Below are 21,233 nucleotides of genomic sequence, written 5' to 3' on the forward strand. Positions count from 1 at the left end.
TACACAATAGTTTGCTTTCTGTCTCTGATATGAGATAACTTTGTATGTGAGTGTGCTCTTCAGATACGTTCATATTTCTCTTTAACATGGAAATAACATTAATACTGGCATTTATAAATCCAATCACTATGTTAAGAGGTATCTATTGAGAAGTATCAATGTTTCATTTTTCCCTCTTTCAGCATTTTAAGCTTTGGAAATAAATTTGTCCTTGAGTTGACTGGGTTATTCTGCATTTCTTACTTTGGTTCAAATATTAATAATAATACATTCTATTTTTTATTATATTTTTCTGTTTAAGCCTTAATTTTAAATGTTTTTCAGTCCTAAAAGAAGCACTGAAAAACGTAATCGTGAACAAGAGAATAAATACATAGAAGAGCTTGCAGAGCTGATTTTTGCTAATTTTAATGATATTGACAACTTTAACTTCAAACCCGACAAATGTGCAATTTTGAAAGAAACTGTGAAGCAGATTCGTCAAATAAAAGAACAAGGTAAGGAGAGTGTTTTATGATGGATTGACATTTGTGTATGTCCTGAATTCCCCCCCCCCCCCAAAGCTTCAGTCATCTTAACTTCGATATCTCTTTTTTTCTTCTTTCTCTCCCCCCCCCTTTTTTTATTAAAGACGAGTTATGGGGAACTCAAAAGCTTCCACACTGCTTTGTGACATTTTAGTTGATCCTAATAAAAGTTATCATACAACTGTTCCCTTTTGAATTTTTGTGGTGGACCCACTTGTCTACCTGCAATTTGTCTATTTTGAAAAGATGATTCTACATACCATTATCAAAAACCTGCTACCCCATTATGGACTTTTGCTCCATAGTTCCAATTTTTTCTCTCTACTTGCATGTAGGTATGTGTGGACACACTAGACTGAAAGTTATGCCACAAGAACTCTGGTATTTTCCACAGGGTCACAAGCATCAGCTGCAACATACTGAACATCTATTACAGTACTGTGACCCAGTAGCTGTTGCCTGTCATTCTTTTATAACTGCTTTCACAGAAACAAATTCCACGTACCTCTTGTTGCTACTGCAAATGCATTGACAGCAGCCACAGAGCATTCACATGGTAGTTTTCCAGGTACTTTCCTTGTCTCAACCCTTGCAACTACAAGCCCTCTCAGGGCTTTCTTTGGAGTTTTTGGAAATTGCTAGATCACTATAGCATTATAATGATACATTGCAACTAGTTACTCTGAATTCCCAGCTTTTAATTTATTAAAAAGTCTTATCCATTTTTGTTGTGGAACAATGAAAAGGCTGAAGATTCTTTTTAAAATGAAAAACGAATATTCAGAAAAACTAGTATATTGCTACAGTAGATTATTATAACGCTATAGCTTTTGGCAGGTCCTGATTTTTTTTAAAGCCCTCCTCCAGTGGCACGACGGGAATTGGCAGCTTCATTTTATTCAAATATTTATTCTTAAGCTGATGTTTACTGCTTTCAGCATTCTGTATGCTTAGGAGGCATTGTTGCTTTTTAAAAATATACATAATTTTCTGTATACTGGGGTAATCTAAGCATTCAGAAAACCCTTCCTCATCTGTGGGTGGACCTCTTTTGCTGCCCTTTTGATAGGTATGGGACCTCAAGTTTTCTAATGGAATAAGAGATGGTACTGTGTGGCTAATTTGGGGGTGGGGAGAATTGGTGTATTATTGCTGCAAATGAAATTCAAGAGGTATATTTATTTAAAAAAACAGTGCAGGATACAGATTTGTTTCTGAAATACAAATCCCAACCTGCGTTAAACAATTAGCTCTTCATCTGGGGACTGTAAAAGAATACATAAATAATAGTTAGACTACGAAGATAAACTGCAATAGCACATGGTAACATTGGTAAATAATAAAACATGCATTATGATGTACAACAACAAATCCCAGTTATTATAAAGGTATTTAAATAATTCAGAAAGATATTTGAAATATAAACACTAGTATAAACACTACTCTAAGGAGCCCCGTGGCGCAGAGTGGTAAGCTGCAGTAGTGCAGGCCAAGCTCTGCTCACGACTTGAGTTCGATCCCGACAGAAGTTGGTTTCAGGTAGCCGGCTGAAGATTGACTCAGCCTTCCATCCTTCCGAGGTCAGTAAAATGAGGACCCAGCTTGCTGGGGGTAAAGGGAAGATGACTGGGGAAGGCGCTGGCAACCACCCCGTAAACAAAGTCTGCCTCGTAAACGTCGGGATGTGACGTCACCCCATGGGTCAGGAATGACTTGGTGCTTGCACAGGGGACCTTTACCTTTACTCGAAGGAACTTTAAATAAATTAACCTAATAAAAACTAAGCCAGTGAAGAAACCAAAAACTCAAACATAATATTCTCATAATCTGATTGTTAACATACTTAACCAAAACTGAAAAACCTATATTGTAAGCCACTTATAACTGCAACCATTATTTACACCAAAATAAGTGAATGCTATAGAAGCTTTCAAAAATCTAAATTAAGGTTACCTCCAACAAAGAGCATGGGGAGAAACTTTGATATCTTTTTTCAAAAAGAATTTGTAGCTTACTAACTCTTACAATGTTTATTGATCTATATGTCTAGAGTGCTTGCTTTACTTTTAAAAGCATACATCTGTAACAGTGAAAACACCTGTTAATTATATTACTGGGAACAGATCCAATATTTTATTTAATTCCTGAGGTGTATTGACTGAATGGAGTCAAAATCCACTTGACCTATTTTTTTAAAGTAAAACCTTTTCTTTATTATGGTGACTTTTTGTCAGTTGCCAAAAAGAACAATATTCCTGTTTCCTAACATCATGAGAGAGCTCTAGCCAGGTTTTTTTTTTTAACTGTAGCTGCCCCTAGTCCCTGGGGACTATATTGATAGCATGTTTGCCAATTATCATTTTAAGATTTCTGGAACCCTGCCTATATAATATATATTGTAGAGATGCCCAGTGGAATATACCACACAGGCAGATTTGCCTCTGATAAGATTTCTGAGCTCATATTGTCTTCTAACCATTGGGTTCATAAAATCCTTCATTCTAGTTGTGTAGCAACAGTACTTACAATTGTCACATGAAAAACGTCCCTGAGGCAGACTTGATCCATGCCAAAGTTGCTGACTCTGTATTGTATTAGCACCAGAAATATTTTTAGTCTGACTGTATATCATAATTGGTTTATTATGGCATCATGGATAACCTGAACAAGATGCCAGTATTTAAAAACAGATTTTAAAAACAAGTACTCAGTTGTAAGAGAGGCTGTATGATACTCACTTTCAGTAGATCTTCCCTATTTTCTTATGTTGTTTTGTTCTAGCAACACTCAGTTGGTCTTTAGAAGAACATTCCTAGTTATTTGAGCAGTTATGTCATTAATCCAAATTCAAAATGGATATGCTTGTCTTTACCAGTGAACTGAACAACTCACCTAGTATCTCCTGGCTACCGTGCCAACTTTGAAACATATGACTAATGTAATTATACCAATATCTGCTCAAGAATTAGGGTTATAGATACTTAAAGGCAATCAAATTATCCTACAGACTAATTCTACATTTAAACAGAGGTCAAACTCTTACAGCCCGTTCCTGACCTGAAAGGACGAAAGTCCTTTGGAGGTCAGGAAGGGTCTGCACCGGCATTTGTGCACCCTGCACGGGCGCCCGTGCTTGAAACGGCCCCTCAAAACTTTCCATGTGAGGCTTACACATACATGCTTCCTTTGCCTTGCCAGAATAGGATGCTGCTTTAGCTATGGAAGTGCCAGCTGCTATATATGCTAATGGGAAAAAAACTAGTTGCAAGGATGATGCTTTATCTCGTCTGTTTGCAGTGTCTCTCTCTGTTTGCTAAAGTCTTTCTTGTTAACAGCGGTCTGTTTTTCTCATTTTTCATTGTACCTTTGACATAATTTGAAATAAGTGTCATGACTATGATTGAGCTTTCCTCTGTAAGTCAGGTGTTTGCCCAAAAGCAAAGGGGGCTGATTTCTGATGATTACCCCCACAGCTGTCTTTATTGCATGTCACACCATTTCTCACAATCCCTCCAAACTTGAGGGACAACTTCTTTCTGCTTGTTGGAGGATGGAACAGGAAAGGGGAGATAGGCAAAGATCCCTTCTGCAAACTCCTTTCCAGTAATATTAAGTTTGAAAATGAGCCTTAGCAGATAGTTCTAGTTTGGAAAATAACACTGATTTGTCTGTGTTTACTGTTTTTTTGGGGGGGAGGGGTGGGGGGGAAGAGATATTGAGATTTCCATGGTGTATAAGACCACATTTGCTTGCTCTGTTTTGATTCAGGCCTTGAAAAACACACGTTTTCTGATCTATATACTGTAATTGCAACTTTACCTGTCAATCTGGCCTTCTTGATTTTTTATGTCCTTTTCTGGCCTTCCCTGTGACAGACTCCATTGCTTTCCTGCCAGGACAAAGTCTTCTGAACAGGCTCAATGATCAGCATGTTAAATATGCAGTAGTGCACTGCCTAGTTATCGAGATAGCGATAAACAATCTAGTTGTTAATACTCATGTTACAACTGCCAGCTTTCATTTTCAAAACAGTGTTATATATTAGACTCTTAACCACTGTGTTAATTTCATATATATTTATAAATGAAATTAAGTTGAAGATGAACAATAATTGCAAGAGATGGATGGATTATACCATTTTAAAAACCTAGTGAGACAGACTCAAGCAACTGATAAGTACTTGAAAAGCAACTACAGTTCCTCATTTTAGCTCTGATAGCACATGTTCACCTTTGTATCCTTGGTGTCTTGCTTAATTACCTACTGTTCCCTTTGCTGAAGTTAATAAATAGTAAGGGTCACATATAAATACATTTTTAGGGTGTTTTTTTTTTTTTTAGCAATCCCTCTTACTGGAACCTTAGAACAATTTTGTTTTATTTTGTTAATTTAGACCCCACCTTTCTCTCCACTGAGCCCAAAGCTGCTTACATTGTGTTCTCTCCTCCATTTTATCCTTCCAACAACTCTGTGAAGTAGGCTAGGCTGAGTGTGGGTGACTGGCCCAGGGTCACCCTTCAAGCTTCTGTGTCAGAGTGAGGATTCAATCCTGGGTCTTCCAGATTCTAGTCTGTCAGGCTAACCACAACACCACACTGGCTCTCAGAATGTTGCCTGTATGTTGGATTAATATAAGGGTACTAGGAGAACAGACACTCTTGTCTAATGCAGTAACTTCTCAACATTCTGCTGCCTTTTCAGTCAACTCCCTTCTCCCAACATTTTGTCCTTGGGGCAATCTGCTTTTTTCCATGGAGAAAGGTATAGAACAGTGTTTCCGGTATATAACAGTGTTTCCCAACCTATGGATCCAAAAGTGGTTCGTGAACCCTCTGAAAGTGGATGGCGGGCCAGCCCTTCCTAAAGGCTGCCCCTGCCCTTTCCATTGCTCTCTTTTGTATATTGAAAACCAAGATCTGACCCTGGAAATAGGATCTTATGTCGTACATTAGTTGGTAATTTTTTTCTTCACAGCATATATACATGTTGATCAGTATAATGTGTCCTGTTGGTTACTAGAGTGAGTTCCTAGAGTGAACTGCTGGTATAGAACATCTAGGGGTAATCTGTGATGTTTGTTTACTGCAGTTTGTTTTCAGGGATCCTGCCTTAGCTTTGGACAAACGAGATTTCACCTTAATGGCATTACAAGCAGCTGAGGATTATTCTTGGTATTTTTAAAAAAAGTAATCAAGAACCATGGGCTCCCATATATCAATTGCTAATGCGTTTATTATACATTCCATGAACAACTTTTCTCCCTCCTCTTCTGGGACTTGTTCAGCATCTGTTCCACACCAAATTATAGTGAACAACCCCTGAGCTCCACATCTGTAATTCTGAATTATATTAATATTTCAGCTCCTTTGCTTGGGACCACATTTATGCTACTTTTTAAGTTACTGGAGTGCTTTCTAATCTGACAATATAATATAGTAAGGCTTGCATGTTTACTTTCAAAGAAAAGGGCTGGCATGTAGAAAATCCTTAGCAGTATGACTTAGCAGTGTAAGTCTTTCTTGGAACTAGATACATGAACCTTTCCTATTTAAAGACACTGCTGGGACTTCTGGTAGCATTTGTGTGCCATAAAAATACAGTGTGACTTAAAAATGTAATGCAAGAACTGTCCTTATGCTACCAATCTTCCTTTCTTTGGAAGTTAGAGAACTTGAGTCTGCTCTATTTGTACACTGCTGAATAGGATGTTTAATGTGCATATGTAAAAATGTATGCAAATTGTTTAATGGATAATTGTTGCTTTAAAGAAACCATTTCAGGATTCCAATGTTGCTTTAATATATATTCATTCCTTTCTTTTTTTAGTAGATATTTCAAAGTTACTGTTGAACTATATGGAGGGGGTTAAATTTACCGGATGATTGACTTTCTATCTTAGTTCTGAGTTATGTACATTTCTGGAAGAAATGCAGGTTGATCAGTGCACACACACACACATACAAAAGTAGCCAGCTCAAGGTTGACTCAGCCTTCCATCCTTCCGAGGTCGGTCAAATGTACCCAGCTTGCTAGGGGTAAAGGGAAGATGACTAGGGAAGGCACTGGCAAACCGCCCCATAAACAAAGTCTGCCTAGGAAACGTCGGGATGTGACGTCACCCCATGGGTCAGGAATGACCCGGTGCTTACACAGGGGACCTTTACCTTTTTATCATAAAGTGTTAGGATTAGATATCCAATTAGATCGGCTGTACTGCTCCCTTGCCTAAAGAGTTAGTAATTCCCTAACAGCCCATTCCTGAGCCTTTGGCAGCTGAGGATGGCACGGCTGAGGCACCACCACAGCACCTCCAAAGCTGTTCTCAGGTCGCCAAAAGGCTTTAAAAAGCCTTTCAGGGGCTTTTTTAAATTTTTACCGGGAACGCCCCCCCCACCCCCAGGACACCAGCGTGGACCTTTGCTCCGGTGGGACGCCAGCAGAAGGCCCAGCTAGCATCCCTGGGTGCCGGCGTTCGTGCCACTCTGGACGGTGTAAGTGGCATGGGCGCCGGCACAGGGGGCACAAATGTCAGTGCAGACCCTTCCTAGCCTCCAAAGGACTTTCATCCTTTCAGTTCAGGAATGGACTGTAACAGTTTGACCTGTTAAATGTAGAATGTCCGTTTTTTTTCTGACACTGGTGAAATTAAAATTTTAGTTATTAATATAGTCAGCATGCAGTTGCATTTGCTTCATAGAGAGCCTCATAGCCTGGTTTTCTTGTGAGACATTTTAAACATTAGTTGGAATCACATTTAGAATTTTGGATTCACATCACATTGTTTACATTTTAAAGAACTCTTGGTTGTGTCCTGTTAAGTCGGATTTATTTCAATTAGAGCTGAAATGTCTAGGTGCCCAGAAGGTTGCTTACCACGTATTCTTAATCCTAAAGGGTTGCTAGCATTGGCTGTGCCAGTTGAACCAGTTTTATGTGCATCTACATGTAAACAAAGGGTTCTTCAGACTTGACTTCATATGAGTAGCAGTAAAGGCCTTGAAATCCCCCCCCCCCCGCATTCACTTCTGTTGCCACTTTGACAGAGCATCTAACCCAGTGCAGCCTGAAAATTCCATCTCTTTGGTTAAAGAACCAGGAAGGAGCACATCAATCCGTTCTTGCCCTCCTTTGCGCCCAAAATGTGTTCTCTGGTTTGATTTATTCACATTGTAACATTATATCTACGCTGATGCTCTCCAGATTCCCTGGTAACCAAAGTTTGCAAACCCACTTGAAATCCTGGTTTCAAACTCCAGTTAACAAAGAAAATCCTGCTAGTGTTAATTACAGTCATTGACAATGTAGATGTAACGCTGTGCTGTGTTTACAGCAAACCCATGGAAGGGAGGAAGACTCCAATAATCCCTTAACAATAGGATATTGATTCTGTACTGGATGCTGTTCCCGTGGGATGGAGGAAGGATTTAAACAGCACACTTTTCGTGTGTCTTGGAATGGATGTCTGAAGCACATAAAAGGAGAGATGTTTGTTGCCGTTCACATTGGACAGGAGAGGGTTATGTATCTCTTCACCTATGTTTGGTTCAAGTGAGTGAAATAAGACTAAGTGCGTAACAATAAAACAAATCCTTGGTAATGGTCTATATTCCAGATCTCATGAAAATACTTTTCTGGGGGAGGGGGGTGGAGCCAGACTGGGTTCCAGTTGCATATCCATATAGTATATTTAAAGTTTGTTGGTTTTTTAATTCTTGGTTTTATTATAGCCACTTTCATATAGATTTCTGTGGCATACTTTCTTTCAGAGATATTTATGTTTTCCTGTTCTTCAGTGATGTATCTGCACACTGAGTCCATTTTGGCAAATTTCAGTTCTCCTTTCTTCAGGGAGCTCATAATTTGGTTGTGGCAGAAAGGAACCTTTGCTGAAGGCTTGAGGTCTGCCACCAGGTTATTAAGTAGTTCTAAATCACAATACTACTTAAGAGATTCTTACAACCTTTCTGTCAATCTTGCAATCTGATAGCACCACCTCTTCTACTCTTCAGCTTCTTAAAGTATTTACTCAAATGCAAGACTAGATTTTTAAACAGGTATGCCATCAAAAAAGAGAGGGGGCGAATCGTCTTACATTTGCATGCAAGTTACAGTTATGTGCAATAATAACTTTTTGTGTATGTATCTTATTTTTAAGGGGTTCATCTCCTTTTTCTAAATGTTAGATAGGTCCCCACGGCATTCATTTGTTGGCCCAGATCGTTTTGTACATGATGAAGTAGTTCTGTGAAGTTTCTACATGGCTTGCAAACTTCAGTAAATCTTTAGAAAGTATCTTGAGTTCCTGGCATGCCCAGCTGTGATATGAGTCCATGGCAGAACTACTTCAGTAATGTAGTTTGGCCTTCCATGAAGAAGGGTAGTACAGTGGGTAGCCGTGTTAGTCTGTCTGCAGTAGTAGAAAAGAGCAAGAGTCCAGTAGCACCTTAAAGACTAACAAAAATATTTTCTGGCAGGGTATGAGCTTTCGTGAGCCACAGCTCACTTCTTCAGATACTCTTTTCTACTACTGTAGTTTGGCCTGTTAAAATAAATGGTCAAGTTAACCACAGGCAGGACACTCTTGAAGATTAATCCGTCTTTGCAGATCAAAGCAGTCAGCGGACTATATTGCATAGTGCAGAATTATAAGTATGCTAAAATTCACTTTAACATTATAGAAAGGTACTTGAGATGTATATTTTAGGCTGTGTTATTGTTGGGATTTTGTGGTGTTAGCAATCTGAGTTCTTATGAATGGGTAGGCTGTAAGAGAACGTTTACTCCATTTCTTGAGGTGTTGTTTCTTATCAGGAGACGGTTGTGTTCCACCTAACATCCAGTTTTGCTAGCTGAAGATAACCACTGTTCCAGTTCTCTTTACTTTTATTCTGTTTCATAAGAGACTTCTGTAATCCAGTTAGCACTAGAAGCATATCTAAATTACTACTGGCTGTATGTTTTCTAACAGAGAGCCACCACTGATTCACTGTATGGGCATATTGTATGGGCATATTGTAGTACAATGTGAGAGATTTTTGCAGCAAGTAAAATCTAACCTAATTCAGGCTGCAGTGTATGTTTACCTGAGAGTAAGAGCCATTGAACGAAGCAAAACTTGCTTCTGAGTAAACATGTATATGCTAGCACTGTAAATCTGTGCAATATATCCTTTATTGCATTTTAAAACAATTAGACTGCAGGCTGCAGCTTTTGTATGCCTAACAATATCTCCTTCCTCTTTTTCTTGCATGTCATTCAGCCTGATGAATTCTGGTGTACTCAAAAGCTTGCTTGTTTTGTTTCAGTTGGTCCTAATATGCGTATCGTATTACCATTGTTTATTTCAGCTGTGCAGGTTTAAAGAAAGTAATTATCTAGTTGCTTAATAGCCTCTCACCACTTACATACAACATACAACTCTAAGGGCCAGAATTCACAATTCAAAATCCACTAGTCAGGGCACAGGTTCATGACCCAGCTCATGGTTATATTTGAAGAATAAAACTCACCTTTAAAAAGCACTGCAAACAGGGTGTGGAGGAGGGAGGGGCCAGGATTGCCTCCTGCAGCATTTTGGCCACCAGCAATAGTGATGGGGGGGGGGCGGAATCCTGTTGGCCCCTTCCTCTGACTGTGTGCCCTGAGGTGGACTCATGGTAGGGTTGCCAACCTCCAGGTGCCAGCTGGAGATCTCCTGCTATTACAACTGATCTTCAGCCGATAGAGATCAGTTCCCCTAGAGAAAATGGCCTCCTTGGCAATTGGACTCTATGGCATTGAAGTCCCTCCCCAAACCCCGCCCTTCTCAGCCTCTGCCCCCAAAACCTCCCACCAGTGGCAAAGAGGTACTTGGCAACCCTAACTCATGGTGCCAGAGGAAGGGCCATACAGCCGCCCCAGGCACCAGTTCTGGTGGCAAAACCTCCATAGAAGGAAAGCCAAATGCCCTTCTTTTCCCTGCACCGTTAGCAGCCGAACAGAGAAATTGAGAGCTTTTAAAAGGAGAATCCCCACTTGTATGTATAACCATGAGTCAGGTCAGGAACCCGCATCCTGACTGGTGGATTTCATATAGTGTATTTTGGCCCTAAGCCTTGTGCTGGATAGAACTGAAGTAGGCACACTCTCTTGGCTCTCCTTTCCTTCCTCATAGATAGGAGTATATCTACAATAGGGTAAAAAGGATCCAACACACAGCACCAACTGGTTAGGTATAGGCTGTGGCCTTAAATGGGTATTGCACGTTTGGAAAGCAGATAGCAACCACCTAGAGCCTTTTGTTTTGCTGCAAAACAGCTTTTCATTTGCCTAGCAAGTTCCATCCCACTTTTCAGGCACGAGCATCTCACAATATCCTGCTTCTACTGCTCTCTCTTCCCAGGAGAGGGTGGAGCTTTGCTCCTGAATGCCACTTGACCCCATACCAGCTATGGATTTTAATTATCAGTGTAGCAGGGAAGAAGAAAAGGATCAGGAGATTACTGGCAAGTAATGCCACTGAAGTTTAGGAGCCCCGTGGCGCAGAGTGGTAAGCTGCAGTACTGCAGTCAAAAGCTCTGCTCACGACCTGAGTTCAATCCCGACAGAAGTTGGTTTCAGGTAGCTGGCTCAAGGTTGACTCAGCCTTCCATTCCGAGGTCGGTGAAATGAGTTCCCAGCTTGCTGGGGATAAAGTGTAGACGACTGGGGAAGGCAATGGCAAACCACCCCTTAAACATAGTCTGCCTAGTAAACGGTGGGATGTGACGTCACCCCATGGCCCAGTGCTTGCACCGGGATCTACCTTTACCTTTAAGGCCACTTCAGCTCCACAGGCCCCCCTCCCCCCATCTTATCCAGACCCCAGGAATTTTGTACCCCAAGGGCTGCTTGGTGACCCTGCTAATTGCTGGTGTTACTTGATCTCCTATGAATGGGGGATGGGTCGGTAACCCCTTCTCAATTCCTGTTTACAAGGCTGGCCTGGGTATTCTTTGTTCTATGCATAGTTCACTATAGCATAGTTCTATAGCATAGTTCTATGCATAGTTCACTATAGTAGTTCACTATAGCTGCCTCTGACAGTGCATCCCTATTGTACAGGCTGCACAGCTCTGAAGCCGGTGCCTGTGAGACCTTCCTTTTCACCGACTGACAAAAAAATGCCATGCACGCATTTTAGTCTGACTCGCTTGTGTTTATTTCTGTTGGCTCTCTGGCATTTGGTATTGTTGCTTTCCTTTTTGTTCTTCCTGAAGTTTCTGTGCTGTTCATAAAAGGAAGAGCTGTTCATCCTGTGAAGCTGAAGCAAAAGGGACATAATCTTAACAAGTCAGAGCTTCTGTCAACCATTTGAGCATCAGGAGTCGCAGTGATTAAAAGAGCCCTTTCATTTGATGGCATGCTGTTCATTTTCAAAGCAATTCAGGCATTGTTGTCAAAGGTAAAGTGATAAAAGGACCCTGTGGAATTGGATGAAGAGAAGTTTTTCATTCAGTTTATTTTCTGTTTTGTGCCTAAATGATTTTTGCTTTCAGGTGGTAACAAACTAGAAAAAAAAAACTACTTTATCAGTTTGAACTCCAAAAATATAGTTGTTTTGCTTAAGGGAGTGAATAAACAGAGATTTCTGGTGTGGTCTAAAAGAGAGAGCGCTCTATGATTTAACTAGTGTGCCAAAGTAACATTATATGAACATGGCATATTTAAGATGTGTTGTATCTCAGTTGCATACATTTTATCTTTTATTTGTACATGAAGGAATTACACCTCAGTGCCATCCTGAGTCCTTTGAATGCAGTGAGCTCAGGAGGCTTAGAATGGCACTGAAAGTGTTATGCCAAGAGCCTACACGGCATGCATCTCCAAATCCGTCCATGTGTGATAAAGACATTTAGAAAGGAGGCTATACTTTTGTGACACCGGGAAGGGGGAGTGCTATTCAGTCAATATGGTCAGCTTTCTAGAGTGAGGTAAATTTCATATATATGTCTGGAAAATGGCTGATCATTTACTTCGTATACTTAAATGTGGCACCATGTAAATTAATCATAAAACCATACTTCCTCATTGAAGACAAAGAAAGATAGTGAAAGACATCTTTTTAAAAAATTCCCTGTCTACCCAAGCAGAATAAAGTGTGCTAAACTACAGTGATATTGTGGTGAATTATTCTCTTGGCTCAAGTTGAGAAAAACAGTGTATTTAATTACTGTTAGGATTGGATTTATCAAGCCAAGTCCTTAAAAATTTATATCTTCCATTTCAATTTTTTTTATTGATCTAATCTTGGAGCTGTAGTCTAGGCCAGATTTAAAACTGGCTTCCTGTAACCTGTGATTTACAAATGGGGAACCAGCCTTTTGAATGTATTATCTTTCCTCTTTCCCCTCACTAGTGTGAATTCCTCCCTCTCTTCTCTTGTTGGCTTTAACCATGGTTGAGCATTATATCTGATTTCAGTCAGGATTCCTAAATTCAGAGTTGAAGGATGAATGTGCATTTATTTCAAAAATTAATGAAAACATGAACTGAAACTGTACCCTTTTTCATTTGTTTTGAAATATAAACAAATTGAATCAAAACAAGGAACTAATCCTATATATTTTCATAGGTTTCAGCTAAAAACCTGTCTCCATCTGTGACTTTTTATGTTTGCTCCAATTTGAATGACATTTTTAGTGATTGTTTCCTTCACTAAATAAACTTGGCCTGCCAACTTTCAGACAAATAGGAGTTCTACTCTTATAGGCAAACAAGTTAAAGACTAGTGAATATTAAATAGGTGCTATAGCATCTGGAGTGACATTTATCAAATTACCACAAAATGTTAGGGAGACTAAGGGGTTAGCAGACTAAGGTACTGCTAAGGGGTTTGCAGGTAAACAGTAGCAATCAAATCATCTAAATAAAATATTTTCTTTCTGGTTTATGTTTTGCCTTAAATGCCACTAAAACTGGGACTCATTCTCATATTCGCCAATTCATTTGGTAGGGGACATCCTTTGGGTGAGGGATTCGGCCCTTAAATTGTTGTTCAAGTTAGATGGAAAGTATGTTACAGCCAGAAAATGAAAGCAATTGATATGATAGTGAAGGGAATTTTAGAAACAAACCAACAGAATTGCAAGCACTAGTCTGAAGTGAATTTGCAAACCCAGGGTTGACAAAATGAATACTAATGGTGATTGAACTAAAGAACGTTTTAAAATGAAGGAAATGAATGTAATCTACCCAAGATGTTTTGAATACTTTAAAAAAAAACACAACTGCAGTGTCTAAAGAGTTTAGAATTATTTTTTCTTCAGGAATAATAACTACTTACAACATATTACTCCTCTGTTTGCCTTGGATAGTATAGGCTTTATATGGTGTCTCTTGATTTAAAAGTTTTTCTGTGATCTGGAGGGAGAAGGAGGCCAGTCTAGAATCACAGCTGCTTTTAAAGCATTCTACAAATAAAGTAACATTGGCTTCAAGGATAACGTTCATGGCTTTGGAGTGAATATTGTCAGCCCTTGAAAATCTGCTACTTCAGTCTGTTTATGTAATAACAAATTGATACGATCAAACACCACTGGGGTAAAAGTGAAACTGAAGTCCGCTTTCTGTTCTCTGCAGTTAAATGGGGAAAGAGAAGGAGGGGAGGAGTAGAAATGTGATAGCATTGGTACTTCAGGATTGGCTAATACAGGATTGGCTAATATGGCTTTCGCTCTCAATGGATTATGAGAAGCTCTCATTTGTTGACAAGAGGGCTGTGTGTCAGGAAGGGAGTCAAGCAAATCTTCACTCTAAAGGCTCTCTCAGCGAGTAAACAGGCTGGGAAATAGTGCAGCTGTGCTTTTTAAATATGCACTGCAGGAGATTTCAGCAAGCTGATGATATATCGTGCATTAATGTTGAAAAGATAAACACATTTGGAGAGTACAGGAAGGGCCTTGTGTTTTTATGTTGGCAGAATGTTTCCTAATGAATAAGAATGTGCTGCTGGCTTCACAAAGCCATATGGCAGCTTTTCTAATTTTAGTTCAGTGTAAATGCATAATTCCCCCTTGTTTTACCTCCCAAAACCTTTTCCGTGATGATACACATCTTTTCCTGTAATATCTTCTTTTTTAACAAAAAAAAAATGTGCCTGTTGTTCTAATGATTGTCCTTTTAGGTTTCAGTTATGTGTTGTGAAATGTAGCTGGGACCTCTCCTAGGGATGGCATAGCATGCCTGCAAATTCTTAAATTTGGTTATAGCTAATAATTGTATATGTTTTGTTTTGAAAAGCTGACAAATTCTTATAAGAATGATAAACACCTTTCTGTTGAGTGGAATAGTAGGACATGCACAAAGCTACCAGAGATTCATAGATTCAGACTCCAGGATTTTAATGTTGTGATTAATGAAACTAAAAGCTATTCTTATGTTTTAACCACTGAGTCTATATTCTTTTAAACTCTTCACCACCCTGGTCAAGCTTGTGATTTTTTTTTTACAGTTTTCTTTTTATTGCTGAGAACCAGTGCTTTTTTGTATTAAAAAAAAGGTGTCGGTGCTCATTTATAATAAGGTTGCACCGATTTCTACCAATTCCCACCTCCCTCTGCAGATCATCAAAGAACTCGGTAGGCTGCAGTTGAAGCGGGGGGATCACTGCTGCCCCCTCTTAAGAAATGGTACTTAATTTTTCTTAATGGTGTAGTTGGATACAGGCCATTATCTGGTAATCCTTACATCAACCCTGGACAGTAGATCATTATTATTATCTCCAGGTATAAACAGTGGTCTGAAGACAGAGAAGCTCTGACTTGCCTAATCTAAGGCTACATGTGAGTTCAAAGCAGTGGTGAGGGTAGATATGAGGGACATTCTGATTTTATTTCTGCTTGCCTTTCCCAATGATAACTAAACTCTTTTATTGTTGATTTGTTGCCCTCCCCCAAATAGCATTCTATTCTATTTTATTTTATTTACTTGCCTTTTAGCTCACCTTTCTTGTTGAGACTCAAGGCGGATTACAGAGTAAAAGCAATGTGCTCATATAGTATAAAACACGTAAGGAACAGTGCAGTAATACAGAATTAAAGGACACTATGAACAACAAACTGCCTAAGTCAAGGCATACCATGGACACAGTACCTTCTGGAAAGGTAGAAGACAATTCAGTAGAAGCAGCATCATACCTAGAGTAATCACTGCAGTAAACTGCGATTCTATTCCATTATAAAGACGCCGTCCCGGACTGTTCTATTCTGCTACAGTTCTAATCCTTTCATTTTAAAATGTTTTCTTGAACGTTACTATTTTGTACATTCTGTGGAATGATAGAAGTGTGGGTGCCTTCCTGACCTCCTGAAGGTAGGCTGTTCCACAAGAGGCACCACAGAGAACACATGCGAACAGGCAGTTTTGTAGGGTGGCAACTTCCAAAGGCTTTGCTCAGATGAGCAAAATAGTCATTCATGTCAGAACTTAGCAGGAAATATGGTCTTGCAGGGATGAGGGTCCAAGGCCATTAAGAGCTTTGTATGTGTTAACGAGCATTTTGAACTGACTGCAGAATGGGCATAACGTGCATGTTCGACCTGGCGCCTGGTAGTAATTGGGCTGAAGTGTTCTGTATGAGCTGGATTATTATCACAAGACAAGACTCTTGTATGGGTGTCAAAGCTTCTGAATAAACCTGAACAAATTAAAATGTATTTGGAAATATAGAATAAGGGATGTTAAGTCCCTCACAAGCAATAGTGGTCTTTGTAAGACAGGTAATTTGGCCATCTCTTAAGTGTGCCACCCCATCTAGCTGATTGCTTAAATACCAGTTTGTTATACGAATCAGCAGGAAATATTGGATAATGAAAGGGTCTGTTAAGTATACCTCCTCTCTGTCATCTTCATGTGAGAGTTTCATTCGAGTATCTTTTTTACCTTTATAATTTCAATTAACACCATCCCAAATTCTTGATGGGTGCTACCTTAAAATCCCTCTAACAAGTGTGTGTTTGTGTAGAGCAGGTATAGTTGATATAAAGTTTTTCTATATTCTTGCAAAAAAATGTGCTGTTCTGTTTATTGGGAACTTAATACAGCACTTAGCCAAAAATAATTTTTGCCTACATTATCTGGTGAAATATGCCATTTCTAGAAGTGCCAGATTTGAAGACTTATGAATTAATATTTTCCTTTCTTGTCATCTTGTATGTACAAGTAGTTTTTTGGTCCCTTGTTTTACTAATGTTTAATTCTCACATATCTTTCAGTTTTGCTGTAGCCTTGTTTAACAATTGAATTAGAAAAACAGCATTAATTTGTGTGAACAAAATAAAAGCTTTGTCTCAGAACTGTAGTCATGTTGGTCTGCAGTAAAAGAGCTGGATTCGAGTCCAGTAGTGCCTTAGAGACCATGAAAATCTTTTTGGTCTCTAAGGTGCTACTGGACTCAAATCTAGCCATTCTAGCTTTGATGTCAAAGGCTAGAGGATGTGGCTAAAAATCCATAATTACAGGAATCCATAGCTTACTTAGAAAATTCAGGTCTTTTCTCCAATAAAAATTAGGATGCATTCAACATTTGTACAAGGAAATGATAATAAAGGTATTACCCAGCTTGACCACATTTCATCAGTTGAAAGACTTCCCTGTTAAGCAAAACAATATACTAATCAATATGGGGATGAAAAACAGAGATTTTTAGAAAAGAAAGCTAGCTGAAATCTTAATAGCCAGCTAGTGTGTCCAGTCTTCTGGATAGTGAATGAATAGGTGATATATGTGTCGACTTAATAGATATTCCCAGAATGAAGACCAGCAGAGTCTGCAAATAATAACTTTTTTTTAACCTGATACAATTTTGCAAGACTGATGACTGAAGTGGCGCTATATGGTTCAGACATAATCTTGTATCTCTGTACCAAAATTTTAACTAAATTGGAATGATTTGCTATATCAAGCAGGTCTCTAGAGAGGCAGCATATAAATTTTCTAAACAAATACAGCACAAAGGAAATATAAACAGCTATCAATTTGCATATTTGAAATTGCTTGCTTAATGATCCCCTAAAGTATAAATCCAGAAATGCTAGGTCACCTCCTAGTAATATATGATGTAATTTTAATAATACTGCTGCTGATAAATTAATAGAGTATCTTCTGCATAGGGTTTCTCTGAAGAAAAGAGCCTTTTGCTGATACTTTTGTTAGGGAGATTTGTGTGCAGATTCCAGAATGGAAGAGCCTTAAGCAAAAACATTTTTAATACGTGGTGCGTGTATGTGGGGGTAGAGGGGAGTCCTGTAGCATCTTGAAGACTAAGGCATTTATTGTGGTATACACTTTGGCTGAATGGCTCTAACTCATAAATCTTATTCCATAATAAAATTGTTAATCTCCTGAGATGCCACAAAACTTCCTCTTCCAGATGTTTTTTAAAAAAAGAAGCTGAAAAAATAAACCTTAGCATAAGTATTTTTTTCCAATAACACATTACAAAAGGACATGATCCGTATTGGTAGCTGAACAAATGGTTTAAGATCGTTGGGGTTAAATAATAAAGCATTTCAAATTATTATTTTCTTTTTTCTGTTCTGCTGCAAGTTGAATTTTTGTACCTGGTTACTTTTAGTTCTGGCAGAGCCCATTACTGTGGTGGTAGTAAACCCTCCTCCCTGTGAACAAAGTTATCCTCCTGGTTCACAGGTATTTGAAACCAGGGTGTGTCCAAAGGTGTGAGATGAAGAGCAGGAGGCAAAGGGCTCTTGTCCTTGAGCTAGCTGGAAGATCAGTCAAGAGAGAGAGGAACTGCTCTGTGCTCAGAAGCCTTCTCTTCCTTCTTTTACTTGTTTTATTTTTGTTGCATTTTCTTTTTTGTATTGTAAGCTGCTGTGGGTCCCTACTGGGGAGAAAAGCATGGAACAAATAATTAAATATACATAAATAAATATTAATATAAAGGTAGTGATAAAATAGTTTCCTATACTATTTGTCAAAGTTGCCATGAGTTGCTCTTTTTTGTGACTAGGAGGCAGAGGAAACCCCATTAAAGCATTTTGGTAAACAGTGAAGAAATATGCAGAGTATGTGTCTGTTTCATGACCACTTCTTAGATTGCTGAATTTAGGACAAAACTAGTGATATTATGACAGTTTGACTGAATTTCATGTGAGAGATTCTGTACAAAACTTCAAATATCCTGACTTCTTCTGATAAGTGTACTGATAGCTAGTTTCTCATTTATGGGGAAAATGAGGGGAAACTTATATATTGTAAAGCATTGTACAGCTGAAATGTGCTATAGAGATTATTAGTATCTAATGTTGAAAACTATGTAAAACCACTGGAATGTGTAAGGTTTTCTACTATATTATGTTTCCAGAGTTTGTTAGATCAACTTCTTTAGATTTTACCCTCCGTAGAGTGAAGGCTACTGTAAATTCTTCTGTCCCTGAATTATTTCTTTGTTTATACGTGCATGTATGTACATAGCATCTTTGCATGATGGGAGAGTGGGAATGAAACAAGAGGATCCTCCTTCATGTAGATGACCTCCTGTGTGAAGTGGGTGCTGTAGGCTCATTGCTGAATCTTATTTGGTGCAGGGGGGACCTTGCAAGGCATCCAGCTGTTTTAGATTTAAATATGGGTGCCCCAAACAGAGTAGCTTAACTTTAAGTTTGTTGTGTAGTTAAGTGGGAAGACATTGAGTTGTATATTCAGCTCTCTTTCATTATCATGAACATGGCTTAACTAATGGGAACTGTTAAAGGTCATGGTCATTACTCAGCTGTTTTAGTTTTGAAACTGATGCCTTATGTTTCCTAAGCAGCTGTATGTTATAGAAGTGTGAGTGTGCTAGGTTTCAGTAATTATCAATAGTGTGGGATTTCTGGTTGTCCACAGATGTAGGAAGTGTAAATTGTTGATGCAACTAACAGTCTTAAATAAGCTTTGATTTGTCACTTATTCCTAAAATGGCATGTGGGATCTCACATCTATTTTAAACAGCAGTAGTTTGCTTTTCATAGAAAAGAACCTATTTTTAAAATGTCTTTATTTAGCTATTGTCAAGATGGCAATAAAGAAGCCTTTCAGAATCTCAGTGTACAACTATATCTTGTGCAGCTCTGCAAATATTCCATTTCAAATCTAAGATTTCTTAAGTACAACTGTGCGTGAGCTTTCTGCAAGGATTGAATGTGTTCATTCTGTGGTTCATAAACCTACCGGTATGTCTTCAATCCATGCTTATCCTCTACATGTCTCATCATGGCAGAAGAGAACAATAAACCATGGACCTAAGCACAGTGTGTTCAACCAAAGGTACAATATTAGAGCACAGCTGTCTAACATCCCATTCTGGTTGTTTGCTTTAGGAAGATTTCCTTCTAAATTCAGTTGTTGAGTTTTTACATTTTTATTTTATTATTTATTAAACCATTTATATACTTCCCCTCCCATTGTCTCACTGCTGTACCCTTACATGTGGCAAGCATTCAGGTCTGAGATAAATACAGGCACACTATTTATAAATCAGGAATATTATTCTCCTTTTGATATATATATATATATTCTTATGTATATATGTCTAGGCCTGTAACTCAAAACTCTAACTTATTTCCTTTCGTTATTTTCTTTCACTCAAAATGCAGAGATTCAGGACATACATTTCCAAGAATGAGGAATCCATGAGTAGTTGTTAATGCATGAAAAAACTTTGTAAATGTTTCCACAATATACATACTTAAAATATCCTTGAAAGCTATTTCTTTACCAGAATTTGAAGCCAGATTTTGAAGCTGGCACAAATTTTTAGCCTTGTAAGGTTCCATTTTTGGATTTTAGGGGTTTTAAAAGACAGTGTACCTAGTGGATATTCAACAAAACCACAGAACATTCAAGGTATAATCTTTAGAGAATCAAAGTTCCCTTTGTTGAATACAGTGAGGGAGCTTTGGCTCTCAAAAGCATGTACCCTAGTGTTGCCATTTAAGTTGTACAACTGGACTTGAATCTAGCTCTTCTGATGCAGACCAGCACAGCTGTCCACCTGAAATTAGGTCTGTACGTCTCTGACCATGGGGACTGGTTCCATCTCTGTTGATAAATAGTGGCAAGCATAATCTAAAAGTTTTCTGCTACGTTCTTTAATTCTTGATGTATATTTTCCTTGTTTTTATGTACAGAAAAGGCAGCAGCAGCCAATGAAGATGAAGTGCAGAAAGCTGATGTGTCATCTACAGGTCAGAGTGTCATTGACAAGGATGCCCTTGGACCAATGATGCTGGAGGTGAAGTACATAAAGTTTTCTGTATAAATGGTTAATTACACTACTGAGATAATATCTGATGAAGCAACGATGTAAATTTGAATCATTATACCGACTGGCAAACAGTATCTCATTTATTTATAAGAATTTGTGCACCAAGCCAGGTATTGTTCCTGAGAGAATACTTCAGAAGCATGGTGTATCCAAAACACAAATAATAAATGTTTGTGTGCTTGGTCTATTAGTTTTTTCTTCTTTGTCCATTCGTGTAACTTTTGAGAACAAGAAAAGTTGCATCACATGGTTTCTTCACTATTTTGCTACATGGGAGAACAGCTAATAAATTACGAGTGACCTTAGGAAAGAGAACCTGGTTGTCCATTGTGTGAACAGATTGCTGGACTTGATGGGCCTCGGTCTAATCCAGCATGGCTTTTCCTATGTTCTTTTCTTAACCCTAAATGGGTAAGGGT

General features: G+C 38.7%; 1 protein-coding gene across 6 annotated transcripts in view; it reads left to right on the forward strand.

Moving 5' to 3' along the window:
• Positions 1–21,233, forward strand: part of NCOA2 (nuclear receptor coactivator 2) — a 170,519-nt gene that overhangs the window by 82,136 nt on the left and 67,150 nt on the right. For all 6 annotated transcript variants that reach the window (XM_056854038.1, XM_056854037.1, XM_056854041.1 and 3 more), the window contains exons 4-5: positions 325–497; positions 20,678–20,781. In XM_056854038.1, the coding sequence (XP_056710016.1) occupies positions 325–497; positions 20,678–20,781 (277 nt within the window). The remainder of the gene's footprint in view (positions 1–324; positions 498–20,677; positions 20,782–21,233) is intronic.

Source organism: Euleptes europaea, chromosome 8, assembly GCF_029931775.1.
Source record: "Euleptes europaea isolate rEulEur1 chromosome 8, rEulEur1.hap1, whole genome shotgun sequence".
NCBI classification, from domain to species: Eukaryota; Metazoa; Chordata; class Lepidosauria; order Squamata; family Sphaerodactylidae; genus Euleptes; species Euleptes europaea.